At 40.4% G+C, this 21,153-nt stretch overlaps 1 protein-coding gene across 1 annotated transcript in view; it reads left to right on the top strand.

Annotated features, from left to right (window-relative positions):
- Positions 1 to 18,488, top strand: part of LOC102383099 (formin-H-like) — a 63,647-nt gene extending 45,159 nt beyond the window's left edge. Inside the window, exons 9-17 of the mRNA XM_025197343.1 lie at positions 479 to 590; positions 5,748 to 5,838; positions 6,346 to 6,432; positions 8,914 to 9,066; positions 10,850 to 10,979; positions 11,098 to 11,130; positions 12,524 to 12,627; positions 13,670 to 13,753; positions 17,954 to 18,488. Of these exons, the coding sequence (XP_025053128.1) occupies positions 479 to 590; positions 5,748 to 5,838; positions 6,346 to 6,432; positions 8,914 to 9,066; positions 10,850 to 10,979; positions 11,098 to 11,130; positions 12,524 to 12,627; positions 13,670 to 13,753; positions 17,954 to 18,058 (899 nt within the window). The 3' untranslated portion in view covers positions 18,059 to 18,488. The remainder of the gene's footprint in view (positions 1 to 478; positions 591 to 5,747; positions 5,839 to 6,345; positions 6,433 to 8,913; positions 9,067 to 10,849; positions 10,980 to 11,097; positions 11,131 to 12,523; positions 12,628 to 13,669; positions 13,754 to 17,953) is intronic.
- The last annotated feature ends 2,665 nt before the right edge of the window (positions 18,489 to 21,153 follow it).

The raw sequence follows: 21,153 nt of genomic DNA, 5'->3' as shown, positions 1-21,153 counted from the left end.
AAGTTATATTGCTTGCATTCCAACTTGCCCTTACACATAAACTTTAGTTTCTGGGAATGTCATCCAGCACTTGTTGCAAGCTCAAAAAAATACCAACCAACCAACCAAAGTTTAGTATCTTTGATCTTCAAAGCATTGTAAGAAATTAAAGATAAAGATGTAAGTACATGCCACTTTTATTCCAAACTACTAGTCTGAGTTCAACAAGAATATTGAATAGTAAGCTTTTGACTGTCTTTAGATAACAGTATCTTGATGTTCTGTCTCATGCATTAAGTTCATTTTAACAAAACAAAATATATTTTTGATGTGCTACAACTATTTGTACTTAGAGAACAAAAGGCTGGGTTTCACTTGAGCTTTTAGTGTCCATTAAGTGGAAACTAATTTTATCTGGGAAGTAAATATGAAATGTTCTGGTGTTTCCCTTTCCCTTGTGTATTTCTCTGTGAGTAATTGAAGAATAATTTTTCCATAGACATTTTTCTTAAAAGTTTCCATATAAAACCAAGCCAGCTGAAAGAAAAACTGTACATCCTACATGAAGAGAATGGTGGACTTACAGATGAGCAGATTGCAGCGCTAAGAAGGTAATCTTTTTTTAAAATGTAATTGTTTGTTTGATATATATTAACTTTGGAAATAGCATCATTTTCTGCAAATTAAATAAAATTCAGATAAAGTGTTTATGGAAGTGCCTGAAGCATCATGGTTCTTACATTGAAAATTAGGTTGCACATAGAAACTTCACTCTCTGCTATCCCTTGTAGATGTGCTCTGACGTGTTGTAATTACAGTGCATTGGAGAAGACTCAATTAATCAAGTCTGCTGGAGCATGGTAACCGCCGTGCTCCAGCCAGCCTCGGTGTCTCATGTATCAGTGTCCCTGTGCTTCGAAACGGTGGTGGGAGCACTTGAACTAAAGTTCGTCAAATGAGCTTTAGTTCAAGCGCCCCTGCTGCCATTTTGAAGTGCGGAGATACCCGAGACGCTGTGGCACTTTAATTAGAGCGGCTCTTGGAGCTGCTCTAACTACAGCACTTCCTCCTCCCTACCCCTGGAGCACATGTAAAAGTGCCCCATCATGGTTCCACAAGGAAATCAGCAACCACTTTACTCTCGCTGATGCCAGCTTCAGGAAACCAAGGGTTTGGGGAAGCGACATCAAGTCAGCCATAATTTGAGGTCAATCAGTTATGTAAAATTAGCAAAACAATGCTAGTATCTATGTAAAATTAGCAAAACAATATTGTTTTGGACCAGTAGGATTACCCATCTCCAGAGAGAAGAATCCATACCACGGCTGAACCCATCAATTATTTGTTTGCGAAAGCAACAAAGTAGAAGAATTTTGTTTGTCATTTGATTTGGAGAGGGCCAGCTGGGCTTGTCTGAAAAGAGGGTTTGTGGACACCTACATCTTAAATCCAACAATCTCTATTGCTACTAAGTATTAACACAGAATATTTAATGTCTTAAAATATCACTTATATTTAGAGGGAGCACAAGCAAGGTATAGGTCTGTAGCATGTAGATACTAAATTGTGTCATTTTAAGTAGCCTGCACGCATGGTGTGGGGCTACCAACTTTTTGAAAATCTTTCTCGTAAAACATACACACCAATGTGTGTCTAATATTGGCACTCAGCTCATTCTGTCTTAAACTTAATATGCATTTATGTTAACTAATGATGGGCAGCTTATATAATGGGGGGGCATGAGAAAAATGTGGTTGGAGGTAAGCACTGAAGCATTTTAACTCTACTCTTAAGGGTTAGAGAATGGGTTTAAATCTGGCCTTTGTAGTCCAGATCCTAACATCCCATAGGATACTTGTCTGCATTAAACACTAGTGCTAACATTTATGGAATGATGTCTCGTGTTCAGAACTGAGTGCGTAAAAGTGTTGCACGGGTGGAATAAGAACATTGTGCAGGTGAAGCTTGAATGAAAGCTGGCCTACAGTATAAATGGAGTTAGACAATCAACAATTCTCCCTTATCGTTGACACCTTTTCCAAGGTGTTTTATTTTCTGGTGCAAACTTCCAATGACTTTCTTATGCAGTCTATGAGCCCATTGTTTGCACCATTCAAGTTAATGGAAGGATACTAATTGCACCACAATTTGGTTTTAAAGGCCTTATTCAAAAAGAATAGAAGGTATTACTCATCCATTGTTCATTATAGTGAGCATGGTATACACTGGCCACATATTTGTTCTAATGAAATACTTTCTGCCTGTTGTGGCATTTTCTCACTATGCAATTGGTGATCTATAAGGTCCTCGGCACATATTATATTTAAGGTGAGATTAAGATGTTAATCATGCCATAAATAGTAACAGTACTACATGTTCAAATATGTGGAACATCTTTGTGGCTGTCTTATATATCACCATATATTGAATGTGTAGCACTCCTCCCAATGCTGACAAAAAGCTGCTTGCAGAGATGGAATGGGAGAGAGAAGCTTTCTGATGCCAGGGTCCTGGTGCCCCAGGTCCTTTAGTGTGCAGCTGGGTAGTTCTTGTGCCAGGGTTGAGAGTCCTGGGTCTCAGACCAGCCCCATGACTCATCTTGATTGTCAGCCCTGGCCCCCAAGTCTTGAACCAGCTTGTGGCTGGGGTCAGTCCTGGCTCTACAACAGAGCCACCCCCTTTCTGATCCTCATAATTGGGCTGGGACAGCGCCATAGTGGCACAAAGGAAATTGGAGAAATATTATGCCTCATCCCATACATTGCGCCTCCTGCCACTCATGTCTGGCATGGTAGGAACCACAAAGTTTGGGAAGTTTGTCCCTGATCTTAATCATGTCATTTATTTAACACCAGCCAGGGGCCTAAGAGTACAAATGATAAGCTGGCAAGATTGAACCAATGTTACTGACTTGCATAGTCTGTAAAAGTACTCGGGGAAACTTCAAACCTGGTTGCAGGTGTTATCTACTGTTAACCTTCCTCTTGGAAGGATATTCACTCCTACTGGAATCAATAAGAAGAAACTGAAGGAGTATTTCTTGGCAGAAGTGACTGACATAAAACCATCTTTTATATCCTTGGCTGTTAAACAATACCTTCACCCTAAAATGATGCTGAATGTGTGCAGACACCTGCTTCTCTGCAGATACTCAGAAGTCAAGCCCACTGCAGAATTACACCAATGTCTTCTGCTGGCTTTAAATTGGTGCAACACCTTAAGGTCCATTATTTATGCCAGCTGGGCTTTATCTCATTAAGTAGTAATACTAATAATAATGAAGTGCAATAGGAACTTTTTTAGCTTTCAAAATCTTGCTTTTGTGGTGGTGAGAGTGAAGAGAATTATTCTAACAGCCACAGCCGAGCGAGGTGTTGGATGCTATACGAGGTCAGGGATTCTGTTCCGTGCTTATGTATTGTCAGAGCCTAGGAATACGCTTACAAAATTCTTGAGGAAAAGAAAGCATTTGAGTGCTTATTTTCCCCCATATGAAATAGTGTTGAAAATGTTATTGAACTAGATAACATGCATTTCAAAATTCAAGGGTCAGATTTCCCTCACAGCTCCGCATACTACATCTCCCATTCAGACACCTAAATTAAGTGGGCAGATTTTTGAAAGTGTTCAGCACTCAGCAGTTTCTTTTCAGAACAATGGATCGTGAACAATGGGAGCTGCAGGACAGTGAGCACTTTTGAAAATCTGCCCACTTCATTTTAGGTGCCTAAATGGGAAATGCACTCTTTTGAAAACATGGCTCTGAATATTTGGGAAATATGGTGTGTATCACAGGACCCTAGCTAGCAATGACTCAGAAATTTTTCTCTGAAGAATTCTCTGTTGTGGAAAGAAAACCTGTTACAGTGTGTAAGCCTCAATGCGAAATCCAAATGCAAGAAAATGTCAAGTGGCATATTATATATTTTAATTGCACTAGTAAAGCCAGGTGAATATTATCTGAAAAATATAGGTCTTCTTTTTGATCCAGACACAGTTTCTGATTTATCTCCGTGAATTCTTCATCCAGAATTCTGGAAGTCAATAGCAAAACATCAGGGTTTTGTCCCCTCCCTAAATTATATATGTATTCAATTGGAAGAGCTTTGTGACTTTACCCCTGAAAAGTTAAATCTTTACTTTCTTACTTACAGCTTCCATTGTTTGACATTTTAAACTTGGAAATTTCTAGATATGCGGATGTGTATCGGGCATGGGCAAAAAAGATTTGACAAAATACTTTGTTTTTGACTAAATAAAAATATTTGCAGTGTGTTTTATTTTATATGTAAAAATATAAAAATTATATACATTATATACTTTTATATTTCTTATATATAAACTAAATTTTATATATATAGATATCTATATCTATATCTATATATATATATATATCACAAAACATATTCTTTTTCACTAAAACCTGAAAATACTCCAGTTGTGGCTGAACATTTTAAATTTTCATAATTAAAATTCAAAATCTTTGAGAGGAAGATATTTTATGACTAGCCCTAATATTTGTTTTGTAATCGAAACCCAGCAGTTATTCAACTGAAATATCATGCTAAATAGTTTGACAACTGTGATTTTTTTTTTCTTTTTCACTGTTTGTCCTGAATTTAAACTGCTAAAGAATCTGCTTTCCCTTTTTAGTAAAATTAGCTTTGAGTTAAATTTTGCGCTGTTTTATTACCTTTCAAGCAAGCAACATGTATCTAATAAAAAGTATACCAATCTCCATGAATGTTTAATCACACTGGCTCCAACTTGAATGAGCTGTTTGCAGAGAAAAAAGAAAATATATTTGATGCTAGTTTAGGATTCTTAACATTTCTTCCCACACATGCTAGGTAAAACATGGGTATTATTTTTTCCTCTATGAGACAGGCTATTAATTCAGACTGTTGTCAGGATCAACAAAAGACTTAAGATATCACCCAAGTAGTTTGGTGCTGTGAATGTATTTATTTTTTGGATGTAGCTGTGGCTAAACTTATTAAACTTGAAGGATACTCTTGGTCTGGGATATTCTTGGTTTTTAATCTCTGGTGATACTAGTATTTTAATGGCTGACAAATGTTTCATGCTCAGCCTTAACTCATACAGCTTAATGACTTTTTTGCATCTCTCAGGTAAGTCACCCTTGTTTCAGTGCCATGGGGTATCATTGAATATCATGTGAGTATCATAGGCCACTCATTTAGGAACCTGAAAACTTGAACTCAGTCCCCCGTTTTGTTATCAACGTTGTTTTACCTTGGGCAGGTCACTTATGTCTATACTAATTTTGAGTGCTCAACCTTGAGATAGCCAAAGTCTAATTTTCATAGGTGCTGATTTCAAAGGTTTCTATAAGTTCTTGGCAACTATGAAAATAAGGTCATGGCTTCAAACTGGGCCCACAATGGAGATACTCAAGATTAATAGATGCCTTTGAAAATGGTGCCCTTAGTCTCGCTGTACCTCAGCTTTATTATTTGTAAAATGGAGATAATAGCATGAACCCATCTTTGTAAATAGGTTAAAAGCTTTGGATGAAAACATGTTATTAATCTCTTGGTGGTCATTTTCCAGGCTACACGAATGAGTTCTCTGATATCCAGAATCTCCGGATATATATGTGACCATAGATTCTTTTAAGTTTCTCATTCCACTGTTAGAACTCTCTATGTAGAATAAAATACTTAATACCAAGGTCACATTGTGTAGAATGGACAAACAATTTGAAGAAAGAAGACTTCTACTAGTTTCCAGTCTTTTTTTTGCAGATATCTGCCTACTTCAAAAGACATGGAGATGTATCAGTCCTTCAAAGGATCTCCTTCTGAGCTTCATGTGGTTGATCAGTTTATGTTAGAGGTAAAGAAAAGTGATGTTTCTGGAATTCTCTCTTTCAGGATGGGGTAAAATGCTAGAACTACTCTTCTTTTATAGTAATTTAACACTGAATTTCAGCCTGACTCTGGGTAAGAGAAGGCACTTGGGAGGGAGAAGAGATAGGGTAAATAGAAATAGAGCAAATATTATGAAACCCTATCATGATTTTCACACTCCCTCCACCTCCACTCTCCAAAAATAGGATTTACTTGGTGTGGCTCTTTTATTTTCTAAAAAAGCAGTTTCATTGGCTTTAATTTTATTGTTGCCAAACATGTGATTCTTTTCCTAATTTGTGCAGATTGTACATTCATCTGGCACATGCATTTTATACATGCAATAACATACCTTAAATTTTAAGGCCTTACATTAATTGAGAACAGCATTTTTAAAGTCTGTGTCTCTAGGCAGATTGGCGTTACATTTGAATACGATCTATGCTGGCCTGTTATCTCACCATTGATTCCGTTTCCATTCTGCCCTATACAGATGTGTCGAATTCCATATTTAGGCCAAAGGTTGGACCTCTTGCTTACAATCCGAGAACTTCCAGTGTGTATGGGCGATCTGGACCCTGTAAGTGAACCTTACTTTCTTGTCTGTGACTAAAAATCACCATTTAGATGTTAAAATATGGAGCATCGAGTGTCCTCAATGCAAATATGAAGTCTGTGTTTAGGAGGTGAGATTGTTTTCCATGGGAGAACAGCTCTCCAGCTGTAATGTTGACAGTTCATATTGCAATAATGCCGGGAGCCTGATGTAGAAGATGTAATTTGGCTGCATTATTCAAAAAGGTTTTTGATCTATATGGCTGATGGCTTTTAGAGCCAAGGGAGTTGTAACTGGTATGAAACTGAATTAGAGATGGGGTAGATTTGATGTGCAATATGAACCACCTGCTAGTATGAACAACATACTCTTGGGTAAGCCAAAATTTGTCGTGATTTATTAACACCAAATGCTACCTGCAGAGAGCAGGACCTCAGGATCACATGAGACAAAGCTCAAACCAAGCATCCTATCTGATATTTGGTTTGCATTGTCTGGCATACAGCAGTGGCGTCCAACCTTTTGGTCCTGTGGGATGGATAAGTGGTGTGGGGCCAGTTCGTAGGCTGGATCCCATGCAGGGTCAGGCCCCACATGCTAAGATCTAGCTGTGTGTGCAGGGCTATGTTATCCAGCCTATGGGGCTCCCCTCAGGTCTGGAAATTTCACAGTAGGAAAGGGGTCATTGATGCTGCCACTGCTCCCCTCTCACCAAATGTTTGTGCCCCGCAGGCCAGATCTGGCCCACATGCCAGGGGTTGAGCACCCCTGTTCTGCAGCAATGGTCCAAAATAGAACAGCTCATAAGAGTAACTTTGCAGTGTTTTCGGGGATATTATAATGAACTTCGATAGCATGTTTTAAAATTGCCCTCTTTGTCTTACCAGTAGGGAGGGAAGGGCATTCAGATGGACATGCCAGAAGGGAGGGAGAAGGGGAATTCAGATTCTGAGGCTGGAGTCTTCCTTTGTCTCAGGGTCTTTTCCTCCCACTGCCCAGCTGGAGCAAAAGTAGTCAAGCTGAGTGGCCTTCTGCCTACACACCTCCCTATTATCTTTTGTTTGTGCATTTTGGGTGCCTTAGCTTCAGGAATAATCTTGCATCTAGAACTGATTGGAACACTTTTATGTAGACCAAAACATTTCATTTAGATGTATTGATTTCAGCACAAGGTCAGAGAGTCTCTACTTTTAGGGTTAGGACTCTGGCCTGGGTGGAGGGAGACCAAAACTCTGAATGACCTGGAATGAAAAGCTTTGCTCTTAGTCAGGCTGAGTAGAGGTTTGAGTGTAGATGTTGCAAATTCATAGCCAGTGACCCAAGCACCAGGCTGCTCTCGTGTTTTGATCCCAAAGCAGATATTTTTTATATAATCCTGCTGTTGTGAGAATGATCAAAAGGTTGCATTTTCATTCTGGCTGGAAGAAAAAACACATTTTGAGAGTTGCAGTGACCCATTGTCATTGTTTCCTGGTCAGCTCTAATTGAAGCCATCTGAACAGTGAACAGAGGGCAAAAGAGGAACAGACAGAGGGCAGTGAACACATTTCTGACCCTGTATATCTCACTGTTAACATGCTTTCTATTCCACACTGACACCACATAATTGTGCCTATGTAAGGACAAAGAAATAATGATTGCTTTGCTTTACAATAAAATCAAGGGTATTTGTTATTCATTGTGTAGAACATTATCTCCCAAGATATCTTAGTACTTGGGCCAAATAACATCTATGCATATTGTATAGAATTATTTTACCTGATGTACAAGTGTATCATTCATTTATTTTCTTCCAGGAGCCTGCGGACCTCTCTGATGTGCTGCCAGTAATTTTTAAAGGGCTTTCCTATTTCCCACGTTTCACTTTCCCTATGTTAAACCCTTTCCCTATGTTAAGCTATGCTGGTGGCATGTGCAAGAAAGGCCCTAAGCTAGATTATTTGCTTGCTTGTTTTCCTGATTTAAGCAGACCTCACTTGTAACTTGAATCCTACAAGGGAGGTAGTTTCACTAGACTCACACTGACTGTCAAGTCAACTGTTTGAAAGTATTACTTTTCTGTTTTTTTCCTGGGAAGAAAACATGTAGCTCAGTTGGTATAGTTAAAGAGGGGCCAGAGTGGATGAAGGATATAGACCTTTACTGGGCCCAGGCTGTCTACTGTCTCTAATGACTGTGCAGTCTGTTAATTCCAACTGCAAATTATTTGTTCTTCAAAAACATTTGAGAGTCAAGGTGCAAGTCCCTTTGGCAGGGATGACTTGAAAGCATGAGGCCAATGCTCCTTCTGTCTTGGTGGAGAAATTTTAATGGGGTCTTGATGAAAAGCTCAGACCTGTCCTCTAAGAGAGATTTAATGTAAAATTGGTTTACAACAAGTAAAGCAATACCCGTTTTCTGCAGTATGGTTAGAACTGACAAGGAGGGTAAAACAGTTGGAGCTCTAAAAGGAGGGTAAAGACTTCAATGTAACCATTCCAGCTGAGCAAGGCTTCTGTATTTCAGCTAATAAGCCAGAAGATCCGAGCATGCAAACAGCTGCAAGTCAGCCAGAGCTTTGTCGCTGTGTTAGAGTACATCTTAGCTATTGGGAACTACTTAAATGAAAATGCTGGAAGAGAGAAGGCCAAGGGATTTCGATTGTCATCTTTGACCAAAGTGAGTCGATCCTTTTTCCTTGCATTGAAAACATTGTGTTGCAATGCACACTAGCTGATATCATGGGATGCAGGGTGTTGCCCATTGCCTGGACAATGACAGTCATTTTTTAAAATGTCTTAGCTAGTGGCTATGACCATCTGTCCTTGGTTGCAGCAGTGGCAGAATTATATTTATTATCATGTTAGTTAATGTGTTTTAACCTGAGGCTTTCCCCAGAGTACATGACAGTGCTTAAGCAGTGTGCTAGAGGCATGGAAGATGCCATCCTTCAGAGGAGATGTAGAACTGAAGTACAGACCCCCGTGATAGAAAAGAGTCTATGGCTAGGAGGAGGGGACTGTCAGCAGTCATCTCATGGCTAGATTCCAGCTTGTTTAAGCTGCCTTCTGCAGTTTCAGTCCCATAAAGTACCGCAGAGCTTGTCCTGTGCCATGGGCTGAGCCCTGTGAAACAGCTGCAGTATTCCAATGGCTGCATTTCAGCGGTAGGTGAAGCAGCTTCTCTGTACAGTTTTAATATTCTTCAAGCAATTTTCAGGTCCTTTGGAAGCAAATGGCGCTATATAATTTTAAGGCACTGTTTTACAAGTAATAGATCAAAGATAAAAGGAATAGTGAGCCTTGGCAACTGTACCAAACGTGTTATGTCCTTCCAGTTGGTTAAAGCTGAGCTGGGTGGGTGATGCGCTTTGTGAGCAATGGTGCCTGGTAGTCTCAGAAGTGCACTTACTAGGGGTGCTTACTGCAGAGTAAGCAATCTGCTCCCCGGCTTGGCTCCTCAGGAGACCCAAGGTGATGGGTAACAGGATTATGCCGTGTTGATTCATCCAGAAAGGGCCATTCAAACCTGCCGACCATTCTGGAGTGCAACCAGTTCCCGCAGCCATATTTATGCTATAAGGAAAAGGCATCTTTCCTCTCCCTGTCTTATGCTTGCTCTGGAACAGTATTAGCCCTTGGCTCTTAAAGAGTTGTACTTAACATTTACATGGCAACCAGAATGAATTTTCCATCATTTGCAAAGCAACATCCTTCTCTGTCTCCTCAAGATTTGCCATCAGAATATGTTGGCACTAAGCACAATTTTTCCCCTCCTCCACTCAGCAGAACAGAGCATGATATCCTGATCCCAGAATTAAGAAATGAATACAGATTATCTATGCTGCCTTGAACCTCTAAGAATATTATCAAATTATGGCTGGTCTGTAAATAGAAGAGGTGTTTGGGGTTTTTCTTATATTTTTAAAGATTTCTTTTTCCCCTGGAGACTTTACTATATGAGTGAGTGATTTATAATGCTAGTGACAATTCTGAGACACAGTTTGAATTTTTTTTATAGCTGCTGTAATACCACATCTATCATAATGAAAAATGTCTACAAAATCATTTTCTGCCACAGAGCATCTTCCCAGATTCGATTAAGGGACCGTACTATCTACATGAACACCACATAGTCCTTTTTAAATGGCACTGGAAGCAACAGCATATTTGGAGGTGCAAAATCAATTGCAATCAATTAAGATGCTTTAAGTTTTTTAAAAAAGAAATGCCTGCAAAGGAGATGCTACAAAGGATCAGGGAAGGTTTGGGGATACTAGAAAATGAAAAGTTCAGTTTAACAGGAATTGTATGTGGAATAGCAGATTGAGAAGACGTTTAACTCTATTGTGTTTTCTATTCTTGTCAAGTTTAGCTAGGAGCTTTCAACATCCCTGCTGTTTCAATTTTTTAAAAAGGTATAATAGCCTCGGCTGTCAATTATTGCTGTATTCTATTTGTAGTTATCTCTGTTGCGGGGGAAGGAGAGGGCAATCACCTTGCTTCATGCCCTTGTGGAACAGATCTTCTTACATGAGCCTGATTTGGCTAAATTTCCTCAGGAGTTGACAGAATTTGAAGCTGTGCCTGGTGGTAAGAAGATAAAAAAAAAACCAACCCAACCCTTTTGCTGAAACCCCCACCCTCACATAGTGTGAATGATATTTCTTAATGTCTTTCTCTCCCCATTCCTGATTCTCTTCCTTTCCAGCTTCCATCAAAGGTCTCAGTGCTGAAGTTGATGGTATGTAAATATGGTTTCTAAATTCACAGAAGACTTTCATGCGTTGTGCAGTCATTTGGAACGGGTTTTCATTGCGCTCATTTTGTAGTTTGTAAAGAGAGGGAAAGGTTCAAAAATATTGAGGTAAGGTGTTGCTATGGTGATATTTAACCTGTCACATCACTCTGAGGAATTTTAAAAAGAAATATATAAGGGTGTCCCGGTGGTTTAGAAATAAACTATCAAAAATTACTGGCCGTGATAAATAGAGAAATCCATTAAGTTTGCTTTAAACTGAAGATGTTAAGTGATACAGGTGTGTTATCAACATTACTACCATAACTGAGTCAAGGAGGCATTCAATGAGGCAAGGGAAAACCTAGTATGGTTAAGTAATGAAGTTGAAGAAGTTGTTTGAATTACGCTGGCATCCTTCAGTAAATGGGAATGTACCCCTACTGAAACCATGGTAAGGAGCAAACCGTGGTAGGCCAAATGCAGTATAGAATTGGGGAGGGTCTAGAGCAGTGCTCTCAGCCAGAGCGTCATGAGATGCTTTTATGGGTGCCACTCAGGGTTAGCACTGTTAGGTGTGCAAACACCTGCGTAATATGTATGACTGACAAGACAAACCCAAGGATTTCAAATAGGAATCCATAACATCCAAACCATTTTGACTTCTTGTGATCTTTCTGAGTTCTTTGCAACAGAAGAATTGCTCTATTATTTTTCCAGACTCAAATAGTGCATGAAAGCTAAGAAAGAACTGGCATTTTTTTTCAGGGGTGCCTTGAGTCTAGCAAGGGGTACCTTGAAACTAATGAAGTTAAGAACCACTGGGCTAGAGGGAAGATAAGACCTGAGAAAGGGTGGGAGAAAGAGGGCTGAACTGGCCAGCCCCTCAGTGCAATACTCCATTTCATTTCTGGGATAATAGCTTTCTCCTGCTGCCAGCTAATGGAGTTGGGCTTGTAACTCAAGTGGTGCCCATTGGTACTGTTGGTACTGGAGGCTCAGGCTTGTGTGGTGAGGGAGGAGGCTGTAACTGGTGCACATAATAGAATTTGGTTTTGCCTTTTTCTTTTAAAATAACATAGCTGAAGAGAACATTATTTAGGTTGCAAAGCAAGATACACAAATGCTAGGAAACACCAGATGGATGATTGCCTATGCAATCTTACTTCTGCTCCTTTTGCTATGATGTGGTCACTACCTATTTGCAGACTTTTTTTTTTTAATGTAGGAGCCGTGCCTATTTCAGGACACAGGATGGGCCCATGATTTTAATTAAAAGTATAGTGATGCAGCATGTATATAAACCTGATACAGAACTGTGAATACCTATTTTTTCCATGAGGCATGGCTGTCTTTTAAACTTAAGAAATGTCTCATTTCTTTTCTATTTTGTGGTTAGTTTTAAAAAAGGAATTGGAAAATGTTATTCAGTGCAGAAGGCTTATCAAACCTAAGACAATCAAGGCAACAACCCGTGACTCTCAGTTCTGCAAAGAACTAAAGGTAATGTATTATCAAAAACTCACCTTGGACTGCAAATAAATGAGGAGTAAGACATGTAAGACGTTTTTGGTCTGGGCTGAGTCAGAGCCTGGTGGGAAGCCCAAGGGCATCTGGAGGTTCAAAGTGAGTTTAACTTCTCTCTGATGACTACTCCATGTTATAAGTAGCTATAAGTAGCTGCATGTCTCTTCTTTCCCCTCCTGTGTAGGCAGACTGGGAAGGATGGGGAGCGGGCAAACCCTCTCAACTCCACAAGTCACATGCTGGTTTTGCTAAAGCAGTACGTTAAAGAATCTGGTATAAACCTGACATCACTTTCTCTGGCCCCAAACAGCAGGAAGGTTGGCAGAGAGACTGCTGACTGTCCAAGTCACTAATTTCCACCTGCCTTCCCCAGGGGTAACCCAACAGCAGTGCTCTCCCTTAGACAGGGCAGATGTAGTCTCCTGATGAAGCCCCTTCTTTCCTTGATCAATATTAAATGATTCTAATCATGTTTCATCATTCTAATAAAACTGATTAGAAGAGAACAGCTGTTGGGAAACTTCCCCCACTTCAAAATGTAGCTTTTTAAAGACTTATTTGCAAACTCTGCCTCCCCATTGGTGACTTGCAGCAGAGGGCACGTCCATTTATGATGCACTAACATCTGCATTTACACGTGTTAGAGTGTGTCACCTCTGTACGAGTGGGTGATTAAGCACAAGATGACAAATCCTCTAAAATCATGGTTCTGTCGTTCTTAATTTCCTTTTCTAATTCTGTAAATTTTTAATGGACTTACATAACATTATTGAGCCAAATCCAGAGGCCTCCAGTTATGAGGTTCTCTCATTCAGCATTAGGTCATTGAGCTCAAAGACAGGAGTTTGACAGGATGCCTATATTTTGTACATCTCGTATTCCTTATGGCATTTGGGAAATTTGACCTGTTTTCTTTTTCTTTTTATCAATGAATTACCTCACTGCTGTTGAGTATTTCTTCAAGTTTATATTCCTGTGTCAGCTCAAGATTGTGGATTTGTGTTTTTTTTTACTGCAGGATCTAATTCAGAAGTATGAAGGAAACCTTTCCCAGCTGTCAAAAAGATGTGATGAAATGAAGAAGCTTTATAGTGACACATTGGTACATACTAAGTTAAAACATAATTGAATGAAATCTACATTAAAAAAAAAATAGCTTCTTTTAAAAAATACAGTCTTCTGTAAATGCAACCCACACATCTTATATATAAGTTTTCTCCTTGTATATAGAGGAATTTATGTGCAACTCTGATAAGAAATTCCACATCTGACATTTGCATAGATCAGTAGCAGAATGGCTTGAATTAATATTTGGCTAGTTTCTCTGACAGTTTAGAGTCTGATTTTTCAAAGGTTCTGTGTGCCTCTAGCTCCCGTTGATGTCAAATAGAAATAAAAGTGCTTGGTACTTTTAAAAGTACAGTACAGCCTCATTATAACAAATCCCCATGGGAGTGGAAGAAAAGTTCATTAAAAGAGGAACTTGCTATAATAGGGTCAGTCAATTTTGCTGCTTCAGAGAAATGAAAAAATCAGTTGCTGCTATTGGGATTGTTAAAGCTGGAAGTTGTTGTAAACAACTAAGGTTGTGTTATCTGCTATAACAGTTGGGTTTAAAAGTTCATAATGAGTAAATATTTAGCATGTATAAAAAAATGTTTTCATCCTCAGAGTTTTCCAAAAATTAGTGAAGATTCATAGGACCTATATGAAGTATACCAAGTTATTATCTCAGCAGTACAGGGGTGGGTGTAGTGGGGGGTGAGCGGAGCAGAAATAAAGGAGAAAGTTTAAGGCTGTGCTCATAATGGCATTAAAAAAATCTGCTATTGTGCTGTCTCCAGTTCAGCTCCATTTTTATAGTTGCATTCCCAGCATTTGGTGCAGCAAGCATGTCTGTTGATCCATAGCCAAGCCTTGTTGAAGCTGCCCAGTGTGACAGCCACCTTCCAGTTAGGCTAAAGGAGAGGGCAATTAAATGACCTTTCTTTAGTGATAGCTGAAAAAACAGAAGCTGTCATCCAAGGTCTGAGATTATATCCAAGGCCAGGGCAGAGGCTGGGCCATGTGGACTGAACACAGGGTGGAGGATTGATTTGTTTATAGCTGTTTGTCTCAGACCCAGAAAAACTAGGAGACAAGCTGGTAGGTTGCCCCTGAAAAATGAGCGAGGGAAGAGCAATTTGGGCATAAAAATAATCAGAAAGCAGGCTTGAATGTCTCAGCAAGGACAACGTATCGTGTTGTTTCCTCCTGTGTTCAGGGAAACAGAACATATGAAATTATTTTTTGTAAACAATGAGGACTGAATAACAATGAATGACTCTGCCTTCAGTTCCTCCTCCTAGCAGAAACAACCCCGCTGGGTCCCAAATACTGGGAAGACACTGGGATTAAGAGCAACACCAAGAAGACTGGTGTCACACACTGACATTTTTACCACCGAGATTACTGGCTCGTTCCAAATTCAGTTAGAGGATAATAACAGTGGTAAAAAGACCAGTGGCTGTCCTACAGCAGCACTTCAGCCATTCATTAAGACATGTGGAATAGTCTACTCAACACCAGGAGATTTTAAGAAAAGAGCTAGGTTTGGTGAATCACCTGTGGGCAAAGGCATGTTTAGCATTAGTTTGGGATTTACACATCCCAGCTTCTCCTGGTCCCATGCTCAGGGCACTTGGTCACACCCCTAAATCTTTTTGGGTTTTAAATTAGGTGCGTAGAAATGCTTAACACTGAGAGTCTGTATCATCCTGCAGTACAGCAAAATGTTGCAGAACATTATGAAGCTTGGGAGAGACCTCCAGGGACCTGATCTGAGTAGGAATAGAAGATTAAAGTGATGTATGACCAGGGACATATTAATTAAAATGTTTTACTAATGCAACATTATAACAATGTACAAAGGTCTCCCAGTGTCTCTTGTAGCCTTTTAGAAACAGGAGAGCATGCTCAGCATTGTGTAGCAAGGCAAATCTGAATTATAGTGCATACCCAAGGAGTCAGTCCGGCATCTGCAGCAAAATAGAAAAAGTAGGGACGAATCTTCACCCTCAACATATAATTTAGGCTTGAGTTGCTCCTGAATAGACCTGGTCAGAATCTCTTTAGCAAAATGTCTGGAGATACCAGAATCTCAAGATTCAGGTCTCTCCTGTGTCTGGTTCAGAGTGATTTGGGATTAAAGTCTCTTTGAATCAAGCAAGGGAGGGGGTTTGAACCTGCCTTTCCCATGTGCCCCAGCCAGAATCAGAAATCTTAGGCTACAGCCCCAAAAGAGATCTGACAAATAATTCCATTTTTTTGAACTGTTTAAGATAACGTTTCATTCCATTGGCTGTGCTGGAGGGGGACCAAACCTTAAGCCTCAGAAGTTGCCACAAACCTGGATTGTCATCCTTTGGCAAGCTGTAGTATAGAAGCAGTGACAGGTTCAAGGACTGCTGTCTGTAACCTGCTTCTCCTACCCCCAATCTGGATCTGACCTGCATACACTCCAGTGAGCCACCTCTTTGTCCCCCTCCATCCCCCATGTAAGAGACCCACAGACTTAAAGCTGGCTCAGGCCCTTCCATGGGGACTGAAAGTGGCTCCAGGTTGACTTGTTGGTTGTTGGTTTGTGGTTTTATCATTTTTTTGTTTTAAAAAATGTGTGCTTGTTCTTTTCCTTCTGTTTGGGAAAGCAAAACTTTCTTTCTAGAGCGTCTTAATCCAGGATGTACATTTATAGGACAGTGACGAGAACACAGAGAAGTAAATGCACAGTAGTATATGCACAAATGCCAGACGATCAAGTGAACAGCAGTAGTAAGCAATACGCCTGCCTAATTTACAGGGAATACATGACTTGAAAGTACCTTATAGGTACCAATAGACACTATTATCCATAAAATAAAAATCTATAGGCTTATTTTTATTATGTTCTGCTTATGAAATCAATAATGTCCTCAACATGTGGCATTTCTGTTGGATAAATGAGAAACTAGGGGTCACTCCCTGTAGCTCTTCCCAGAGCAGGTCTTAAGCTCTAGAAATTTCCTCACTCATTGAGTGAGTAACCATCGACCCCAGGTAAGTTGTGAGATAGTCCAAAGACCACGGGCTCTTAGCACCTAGGGAGGTACAAGTAGGAACGCAGTGTCAGAACTTTTGATTAGCTACTAAGGGATAATATTACATTTATTTGTATATGGATTATATTTGAGTGGCTGTAGGTGCTAGGCATGGTGGTATGTAGGAAGTGGTGCAGGTGATTATGATTTGAGGGAGATGATAAAATAGAGAGAGGAAATTGTTAATCACTTGGACAAGTAATTCAAATAATCCATTCTGTCTGTCTGTAATACGGTAGTATTCAGCCCTGGGAAAGCTGTAGCCCTCAATTACTTTGTAGCTTTCAATTACAGACAAGATAAGGACGTGTAAGATCACAAAATGCCTTTTTAAACTTCTTATTAAAGCTTTTTAAGTGTGTTCTCTGGATTTTTCCTGGTCAATTAGGGAGCTGATTCTAACACCATATATCCTTTAGCTTATTGGTCACATTAAGGTGCTGCCCTTGAAAATGATGAAAAACCTCTTTAATTAAATCCCAGTAACTGATTTAGAAACTTCTTATGCCTTGAGGCTTGAGGACTTGTATGAAAGTGGCTGTAGAAGATCTGAGCCTGGAATCCCTTTCCGAGCACTGGACTTTATAATCTCTCTGCTTTAGTAGTTGTTCTCTCGCAGAGTGAACCTGATGTGGATTATCTTTAGGCCTGGTAGAAAAAAAAGAAGAGAGATTTCCATCAACATGGCTTTTGAATGAAAACATTGGTTTTTGTATACAGGAAATCTCTCTCCTCCAGGCATCTGCTTTCCATAGACAATTTTGAAACTTGATTGAAAACCTGAATACCTGAAAGCTGAAATATTGGGGTCAATAACTGGAAGATTCTCATTTGGATACACTGCTGAAGTACCTTAGGGGATGTGGCTTATTTGCCTCATCCACTCGTTGTTTTGTACGGGTTGGCCTTCCTGATCAGACTGTCTTCCCATTGTGGCTTATGCAGAGAGAGAGATAGAGAGGGAGAGAGACTGGTGCCTACTCGCCTACAGAAGATGGCTGCAATTGCACTGGAGCCATTTTCCTATTGTTGGTGTAGTATAAGTGGTAATAGTGAATGCATATTTAACTTCTCTCTCTCACTCCTTCTCTACCTCCACCCTCTTCTCCTCCCTCCCACACCCTTCGTGGGTTATCTTACTTTTTGATATTGCTAACAATTTAGTGTATTTTCTTTCAAATTTGCAGGTAAAATTTGCTGAGCCACAAGAACAAGACTGTCAAGAACTATTTGGCTGGATATCTTTCTTTATTGGTGAATTTAAGAAGGCCTCTGCACACCATATGTCATAAAGTTGGCACAACAATTTTAAGGAAGAAACACTTTTTCTTAAATTTTGTGCCATGGAAACTTATTGCCTTATGGACCTTAGTGATGCTTAAATACCACCCAGGCATGCGCTGGCCTTCTGCACTGGGATAACATTTTCCTGTGTGGATTTGGTTAAAGCCGATTCTATGCATTTTCACTTCTAATGTTTTAAAATTTGACCCTTAAGATCCTGTATCCCCTATGTGCATATTCCAGATTTTGTTTCTACATTTCATATCAATATATGTTTTTGCAGAAATACATGTTTTTGTATACTAAGGTGCTTGGGATAGCATCTCAACATTTCTGTAAATTCTCTTTTGACCACATTTCTTTGCTATCCAGTGTTCTGAATGAATTTTAAGCATCCCTCCCAAGGAATAAATTTCTATGCGATGGTTTAATTTGTTGCTCTTTTTTTACTGTAATTTTACTAAATAATGCATGATCTGGTTTGTAATGAAATGTGGACTATTTACTCACTGAGAAAAATGCTTAGCAACAATTTGTGCTTATCTGCATTTATTAAAGTGTTGCAACTAATAATGATTAATGGAAAAAGAATAAGGCTGCCTAGTTTTTTAAATAATTTTTCTTTATAGTAGTACAATAAAGAGTGCTTTTTTCATGGCTAATGTTGTAGATTCAGGTAATGTGCTATTGAAGTCCATCACAATCTGAGATTTGAATTGCACTGACAAGAAAGACATAGCATTACAAAAGCACAGTGAAAACTTGTCAGGAAGTGTCTAAGTGATGGCTTCTTAAGATGACCGCCCATGATTTCAAAAGGAAAGATACTTTGGGTGCATTTGTGGCTTTCCTATGGGTTTTATTCTGAATAATTAGAAGAAGCTCAACAAAATAAAGGGAGTGAAAGCCTATGGGGTAAAAAAACCCTTGTCTTTCATACTCTAACCTTGAAAACAGAAAATGGTACTACAAGGCCAGAACAGATTAACTGTTTTCTCTGTTGGTGTTGAACGTGATGTTGAGTGAGAAGGATTGTGCTACCTATCTTATTTTAGGTTGAAGAGTCCAATCCTGTAGGTGCTACACGCCCTCAGTGAAATGTTTAGTGCTTCCCTCACCTTCAGCATCTAAGGCACTGAGGGCTAGATCTGCAAAAGGGCACAGATGCATAAATGTAGCCAAACTGTTATTGGAGTTGCCTATGTCAAACTCAGCTCCCCAGAACCTGTGCTCAGCCACGTTTTAAAGTCCATAGGCATTTATTTCTATACCAGTGGTGGCTAAATGTTTGTCCCCGAACTTATGGAAAAGTTCCCAAGTTTTGACAATGCTGAGCAGCTAAGCACTTAACCTGTGCCTAAATCCTGTTGAGATCCTTAGGATCATCCACCTTAACCAGCTGTAGGGCCAGGTCCAGCATCCGTTCTCAGAGCACCTCTACTGAATCGGCCCCCACAGAGAACCCACCACAAGGAAGAGGTAGGGCTGCCCCCTTTCTCCCATAGCCTCATGGTTGGCACACTCAACTGAGATCTGGCTCCAAGCCCTCTTCTGCCTGAAGGGGATTTGAACCTGCATTTTCCACCCTTTGGGTTTTCAGACCCCAAAGTTTAGAGGCATGGAATATTTGGGCCCTTCCTGTTGAAACTCTACTATTGTGCTCAGAATAAAAGACTCTTCATCAGGCAAGAAGGGAAGTGAGTGAGTGCAACTTTGTTGCCTAGTTATGATGCTGCTCACTCAGGAGAGATACATTTGTGAGTTTTAGTCCAAAATACATTTAGGGGCATGTAATAAGGCCCAGATCTCTGCTCGAATCACTCAGCCATAAAAATCATTCTCTATCCCAATGAATATTTAATTACTTTGTGTAGAGTGGCACAGCTTGATAGGAGGGTTGAATACTGAGCTATTGGACAAAAGCGGGGTACAGTGCCTCCCATGTTTGATGAGAAATGGCTGGCTTGGATCTCTGACTCTAGTAGAGGATTCACAGTTGTGAATCCCAAGTGGACTTAAGTGCCTAGTAGGGCTGTGCAAAGCCTTGGTTGCTGATTTGATTCAGTGAAGATTTGGCCTGATTTGGTGGCCGAATCTCTAAATCTGAATTGAATCAGAGGACCCTTTAATCTCTCCGGATCGAATTGGAACCCTCTGAATTGATTTGAAAAGATTCGGCAATTCAGGCATAGACACAGCTTTAAATGTTTTTTCTACATACCTCCAGGTATCAAGTGGCCCATGAATGCTGCGATGCTGGGTGGATGGAGCATCCCACAGAAGCATGGGGGACTCCCCAGCGTGCTTGGTAGCGAACCCAGTCCACTTCTGGGTCCATCGGAGAGCACACTGGGGGGCCCCCCTGCATCCTCCTGGATCGGCAACTGGTGCCTCCTGGGTCTGGGAGGGCACCCGGGGTCCCCCCGCAGCCAATTGCTGAGCCAGAGGGGAACGGGGGGCCCCCTGGCATGCTCCCTGGTGGACCCAGAAGTGAACTGGAAGTACTCCTGGTCCACTTCTGGGTTCACTGCTGAGCATGGGGCGGGGGGGAGGGGCGGGTGGTCTGCCCACACTCCTGTGGGACGCTCCATCCACCCCAGCATTGCAGAGTTCACAAGCCATGCTGGTACCTCGAGGTATGTAGAAAAAACATTTAAAGCTGTGTCTATGGCTGAATTGCTGATTCTGTGAATCAGCATCGAATCTTCAGTTTCGGATTCGGCCAAATCAAATTGGGGATAGTGATCCGAATCAACGAATTGAATAGCTGTCCCCAATTTGGGCTGAATCCGAATCCAAATTGAATAGGGCCCACTTTGCACACCCTTAGTGCCTAGCTCTTCGAGAGGCAGTGCTTTAAATTTAAGCAGTACCACTCTCCTTGGCATTGCTAATGACTTAGCTCAGGGCACTCATTCTGAGGATCACGTCACCCGCTTTGTAGAGGTAGCTGAGGTGCCTAAATCCGGACTGTGAATTCCACTAAGGGCAGAGAATCCAGAAGTTAGGGGCTGCAGTGCTGAGCAATGGCACCAAAAGCCCTTTTGTGGATCTAGGACTTACAACTTGCAAGTACTTAGACACCTGCTTAGCTTTGGGCACA

Source organism: Alligator sinensis, unplaced genomic scaffold, assembly GCF_000455745.1.
Source record: "Alligator sinensis unplaced genomic scaffold, ASM45574v1 scaffold115_1, whole genome shotgun sequence".
NCBI classification, from domain to species: domain Eukaryota; kingdom Metazoa; phylum Chordata; order Crocodylia; family Alligatoridae; genus Alligator; species Alligator sinensis.
Note: the sequence above shows the minus strand (reverse complement) of the source record. Positions and strands in the feature narration are given on the sequence as shown.